This window comes from Populus euphratica, unplaced genomic scaffold (assembly GCF_000495115.2).
Source record: "Populus euphratica unplaced genomic scaffold, PopEup_1.0 scaffold55.1, whole genome shotgun sequence".
NCBI classification, from domain to species: Eukaryota; Viridiplantae; Streptophyta; class Magnoliopsida; order Malpighiales; family Salicaceae; genus Populus; species Populus euphratica.
The window spans coordinates 790,387-796,698 of record NW_011499921.1 but is presented as its reverse complement, the minus strand read 5'-3'; the positions used below and the strand labels follow the sequence as shown (position 1 = coordinate 796,698).

At 33.2% G+C, this 6,312-nt stretch overlaps 1 protein-coding gene and 1 long non-coding RNA gene across 2 annotated transcripts; one reads left to right on the top strand and one right to left on the bottom strand.

The window, feature by feature from the left end:
* The first annotated feature begins 1,487 nt into the window (after nt 1-1,487).
* Nucleotides 1,488-1,966, top strand: LOC105135164 (uncharacterized). Its single transcript, XR_844132.1, has 2 exons — nt 1,488-1,533; nt 1,566-1,966. It is a non-coding gene; the product is annotated as an uncharacterized LOC105135164 (long non-coding RNA).
* A 316-nt stretch (nt 1,967-2,282) lies between these two features.
* On the bottom strand, nt 2,283-3,991 carry LOC105135163 (anthocyanidin 3-O-glucosyltransferase 7-like). The gene is made up of 2 exons (XM_011039910.1): nt 3,367-3,991; nt 2,283-3,206 (listed from the first exon to the last, which is right to left on the bottom strand). The coding sequence occupies exons 1-2, from the start codon at nt 3,893-3,895 to the stop codon at nt 2,329-2,331; spliced, it is 1,407 nt and encodes a 468-aa protein (XP_011038212.1). The 5' UTR covers nt 3,896-3,991; the 3' UTR covers nt 2,283-2,328.
* Nucleotides 3,992-6,312: the final 2,321 nt, after the last annotated feature.

Genomic DNA, 6,312 nt, shown 5'->3' with positions numbered 1-6,312 from the left:
GTCAATAAGCTGCTGACGTCAATCTTCTTTTTCAATCTCATAAATAGAAATTACACTCATTTGTTCCTTTTCTTCTATGTCATAAATTATTGGTGGAATGACCCATGTTTGGCATACAATGATTTTTGTTTCTTCAGTAAATGATGCTAATATTGACATCGGTTTGCTTATTCTCTTTTCCTATCATTAGTTTTAGTTCATACTTGTAATATGGAACGAATTCTAGCTTCTTACCTTCATAAAATGAGAGAAGTTATCTGATGACTTATTAAGTATTCCATGTGTCCCACTTGATTTTTGTAGTGAAGTTACTTATAACTTTAGTTTTAGAGCTAGCTCTTGTACTCTTTTTGCATTTGAAGTTGATGTCAGCTTAAGAATCAGCTTAGTTTATGCATACAACTCGATGATGAATTTTGTTTTCAATGGCGAGGTAAGCAAATCTTCAATGGTATGTTAGTGAATTGAATTAGTAGTCTTGTTGCTTCTGAAAGCTACAATGATGCTTCCTAGTTTCCATTAAGAGTTTGTTGAAAGTTCTTTCATGAAGGAAAGAGATGAGATGTAGAGAAATCCTTAATGGAGTCGTCAGAAATTTGTAGACATAATTTTAAGCACCTGAAATTAAACAAGCATACGTGTACAAATATATAATTTTATTACATATATAACCGAGTACAATTTCTATTAAATATTCTTTCAAAAGTATAAGACGATACTCTAATTCTTCCATTGAATTTGATATATGGTGACTTGATTTATTTGTTAAATCAAGCCAAGATTTGTGCTTTACAAGAATTTGAATTTAGATGTATATTGTGAAGCAAGATTTGATAATTTGAAACTTTAAAGAGTACTTTTGATTTTTCTTTAGAGTGTTATTAAAGAACTTTTATAAGGCGTTTAAACTTGATCCAATATAACTCCGTTCTTTGTAGACTTCGAACATAGATAAAGAAAGCTTAAGAGCTTTTGAGAGAGATTCATTGCTTGAAGAATTTGTCTTAAATAAAATTTTTATCTTTAAGAATTTTTTTTTTTTCTAGGTTTAGGCCATCTATTTATAAAGGTTTACAAGGACTCTCATGTTTTTTATTGGTTGATATTTATTAATGGGATCTTGCATTTATGATAAAATATCTAGAATATCTTATTTTAAATGTTAACTTTTCATTAGTCAAGAAATATATAAAGGCTCATTTATTTTTCATATAATTTATTTATATTTTATTTTATCTTTTCATGTAAAAATAAAATTAAAAAAAAAACAAATGATGAAATTTGATTGGTAAAGAATTTTTGTTTCTACATTGAGATTTCTTGATTCTATTTCACCCTTTAGTAATTTTAATACAATATGTGATCTGGGTTTGGTCTATATATATATATATATATTTTGTAATGTTGTATTGTACATTTGTATTTTTTATATATATATATATTGTAATGTTGTATTGTACATTTGTATTTGAGAATTTAGGTCTATCCTGTGGTGTCCATGTTGTTTGTGCATGGGCTCCGGAATTGATCAAGGCCCCCATTCATGTCATGGGGGATTGATCAAGGCCCCCATTCATGTCATGGAGTGGTTCACTTCTCAGATACCTTGTTGATTTTCTGATTCTACTGAACATACCTTCGTCATGTAGTTTTCTTGGGTAATATTATTCTCAGTACTCAGTTGTGGTTTCTGTTTGTAGATTTGGATTCTTCATCTCTCTCTCTTTTATGTGTTTTCTTGTTGGATATTGAGTGGAGAGAGAGGAAATTTTTAAGGTATGATTCATGAGATGATACTTGTGCAGATCTGATATATTGATTTTCCTGTGATTTTGGACTGTTTGTGAATCTGAGCTCGAAGAATATTTTTGATGTTATCTTTTTGTCTCCCATAATTTCTAGGAACTGGTGCTGATTATCATCTGTGGATAACAATTATTGGTGTCGAAATGTATCTGCAACTGAAGGGTTACAAGCAGAGTAGTTTTATTGATAGATTTAAAGCAGAAACTTGCCTGTGAGGTGTCTAATATGTTCTGCTTTTCTAGGAGAGCATCAAGGCATGATTTAAAGCTTTTAGAACATCAAGGCCTTTCTCATCTTTCTTGTGATCATCAAGCTTCCAAGAACTATCTTTCTGCTAAACCATCCCCTTGTGTTCTTCACACCACTAAGAACTAGCCACTAAATATTCATCCTCCAGAGCTTTTAAAGATGAGGACAGCATTTTTTTCCTTCGAAAAATAGGGCAGAAAATTAAATTATTAATTGAAACAATCGGCAAACTCGAACTCCAAATTTATTGCTAGAATATGTTAGACATCAATACTATATTTTAGTATTGAACACTAGATCTGACAAAGCAACAAAATTATTGATGGAGCTCCCATTTGGTCCAATGGCTTTCTTTGCGAGTTGTTGAAGTGTTCTTATGTTCTCCCTCATTTTCTCCCCCGAGTCTTGTGAAAGAACTTTATCCAAGCTATTTAACACTCCATGCTTTCTAAAGACTCCATCCTCAACCTGGAGACCAATCTTCCACGCATCCTCTACCATGCGTCCATTGAGCCTTTGATCGCCAAAAAATGGCCTACAAATCATGGGCACCCCTCCTGCTATGCTCTCAAGCAATGAGTTCCATCCACAGTGAGTTATAAACACCCCTACTGCTTTGTGAGCCAAGACTTCCAATTGAGGAGTCCATGGTACCACAAGTCCCTGTGATGTGGTTCTGTCCAAGAATCCAGTGGGCAAATGTACCTTCGAGTTGTCCTTCAGTGACCATATAAATGGTACCCCACTTGTCTCTAAGGCCTCAGCTAGTGCCACAAGTTCATGTGGTGGTGGTGTTGTGATGGATCCAAAGCTAAGATATGCCACAGAAGCAAGTTTTTGCCTGTCAAGCCATGTTATGCAACCATATGTGTCTGCCGCTGGTGGTGCTGGTGAAATCATATTGAAGGGTCCAATGTTGAGAAATTCTTTGAATCTAGACTTCAAGTCCCTTGTTATCCTAGGGTCTAGCTCTTCAAATGAGTTAATGAACACTGCAGCTGCTTGCGGCAACGCTCTTCCCATTTTATGCAGCATGTTTGGAAAGAACGCTTCTAAGTTTCCGAAGAGTACCCCTTCTGGCAAATCACGGATTCGAATTTTGGACATTCCTGGAATCAAACTTAGCAGTTCATCTTCATGCCCTGCCACACCTGTATTTACACAATTAGATTGTTAATTTCTCTCCAAGAAACTAGGATCAATATTAACCAATGCGTAAGTTAATCTGATTGGCAAGGTCCTGGAACATGGTTTTATATTGATGTCTAACATATTCTACCACTAAAATTTGATTTAATTGGAAGTAGGTACCTCCGACTCCAAAAGTATCCCTGATGAGATCAGTGTAGACATGAGCAGAAAGTGAGGTAGGTCCTGCAGTCCAAAAGGGCAGCCAAATCACCCCTATCTCTTCCGCCATCTCACCAGCGAACCAAAAGAAGGCATCACTCACCAAACAACTCACCTTTCTCCCTGTATCTGATGCAGCTACCTCCATGGCCTTCTTAAAGCTATTAGGAGCTGACTTCATGAACAGCTCAATGTGCTCTTGAGGCTTCCCAGAAAACACGTAGCCCTCAGGGACACCATCCCACACGTCGTATGCTTTGATGTTCGTGTTTTGCTTGTAAATGGAGAAGATGGAGTTGTTGGACTGTTGGGTGCTGAAGAAAGAGAAGTGTGTGTTTGGGGAGGAAGTGGCGAGGCGGTGGATGATGGCAAGTAACGGAGCCGCATGGGAGGAGAATGGGAAGGCAAGGACTGCAACATGATCAGGGCCGGCGCTGGTTTGAGGCATTTTTAGGATTAGTTGAGGCATGAGTAACCATGTGCAATGCATGCATTTATAAAGAACGAAGGACGGAGAAGGTTGTCGAAATTGTTACCTGTACTGTATGTGCACAAAACGTAGCAGGAAAGACTGCTCTACACAGGGAAAAGTTTGGCTAACAACATGTTGTCCACTGACAACAAATCACCACCACATGCCTGCATCCCCCAGGTAGTTAGATTATCATTGCTGACCAGTGGTTGGTTGACTAATGCGTGAGAGATGGCAGCTGAGTGCAAAACACGCGCTAACCCCCAAGACAGGGCCGCCAATGCTACAATGAGTTGTTAAATTTAGCATGACTCGGTGAGCTTATTGGAAGGAATGACTGGGTCATTAATGGATGAAAAATAAATATACCAAAACAATTCTAGTATTCAGCTACTTGTAAAAGTTGAGTTGTATCTATGAATATCTTTAGTATATTAATTATAATTTTTTTATCATTATATTATATTTTTCTTTGTTCAATTTGATCGTAGTAATCCTCGTTTTCAATTCAATTCCATGTTGTTTAATTCATGAAGATTTTTTTATTCACATCAACAATATTATCAAGTTAAATATGTAATCATTTGAAATGATTTTTTGATAGAATTATTATTTGGAATGATGAGTGAAGTAGAGTGGCTTAAATAAATTTTATTATGTTTATATAAATATTCGTTATCTAGTTTTAATTAATATAATTAGGATATTTGGTAAAGTTTTATTTTTAGATAAAAGATTAATTACTCTAAATTAAAATATAAAAATCATCAATGCTATCCTACCACGACAAAGCTGCTATATGTTTATTTTTTTATAAAAAAAATATTGTAACTCATGCTTTATATCATGTTATTAGCAAAAAGAACTTACAGTATAAGGGAATGGTAATATAGAAATGCCTTGATAGATTGTAGATCTAACCAATAAAATTATTAATTTATCTATTATTTATTTTAAAATTGATTACGGTGTCTCGGTCTTTTTATATATTTTTTTGCATAATATAATTATTTCATTTTATTTAAAAGCAAACAATTATTTAAATTAAAATTATAAGCTTTTTTAAAATTTCGCTTTTCACAGCATAGTTAAATAATTTTATTATTTTTAAAATCAAAATTTTTTTAACTTGTTTTCAAGGATTTATTTATATATTTATCCTAATTTTTTTATGATGATTATGTAATATGAGAAGTAATATGGTATTTTAATAAATAGTAAAAATAATAAAATAATTGGTGTGTCATTGTACGTTCTAGCAAGTAAGTTGTCGTGTTATGTTCAATTAGTGCTTGTAGTGGCTTATGATGGCAAAAAATGAAATTCCTTGGTGTTTTTTGAATGTTCATAGTATGGTATATATTTTTGGGTAATGTGTGTAGCAAAAAAATTTTATTAATTTTTTTATTTTCTCTCTCTTCCTTACTTTTCTCTCATGATCTTCTAAAATTTTACAGTAACACCCTGAATTTAAAAAAGAAATTGGAGATCGATGATTGGACAATTAGAGATTAGGCTCTATTTTTTTTATAAAAAAAATCTATATGATATTTCATTAATTTAAAAAAAAAATTTAGATTATCTTTGTAACTTTGTATTTTCCAATGAAGCTTTCTCATATAGCAAACCATTTCATTTGCTAAAAGTTGAGCCTGTTTATGTTTTCTTATATGCTTCAACCTTCTTTGACTTTGACTGAGGAAGCGATCGAAACTAAATTCATAATTGAAAAATAAAAAATAAAAAAGGACTCCAACATGCATTGGCTTGTTCATTAGATCATTCGATACAACTCGCTCCAACACTTTTGTTCCCAACACAAAACCGGTCAACTTTGTCTTCTGCTACAATGAACTTGCATTCTTCCATGTAATCACCACCCAAAATTATGATGCTTGAATTTAATTTCTATTGCTGCTCATGTGTTTAAAACTCTCTCTCTCTCTCTTTGATGCAAACTAGAATGGAACTCACACACATTCCAACACACAAGGGTTTTTTAATCTATAATTCCACAGAAAAATAGAAAAAAGAGAGATATTTGAGTTAACTACTCAAAGAATTTTTTTTTCAAGCGAAACTTGCCTATTGACACGACCCAAAGATTGATGTCTCCTCCCAAGTGTAGGAGTGTCAAAGTAATAATAACCCGGCAAGACCGAGGTCGAACCATAGGGAGGTTAATTGTATAAGTTATAAACAACAACAATAGTAATAACAACAATAACAACAATATTATTATTATTATTATTATTATTATTATTAGTAGTAGTAGTAGTAGTAGTAGTAGTAATAAAGAAGAATAAGAAAAAGAAGAAGTTGATGAGAACTTTAAGATGAAAGATCAATATAATGGTTAAACAATGATAACAACAAATATCAAGGTTAGAGGATCCACTAATGGTATGTCAAACAAGTATAGTATAAACTCTTAT

Bases quoted from the DNA above. Each gene is read 5' to 3' on its own strand.
- LOC105135163 (XM_011039910.1), bottom strand. From the start codon at position 3,895: ATGCATTGCACATGGTTACTCATGCCTCAACTAATCCTAAAAATGCCT. The intron at 3,207-3,366 runs GTACCTACTTCC...GTGTAAATACAG, and splicing joins GGATACTTTTGGAGTCGGAG to GTGTGGCAGGGCATGAAGAT.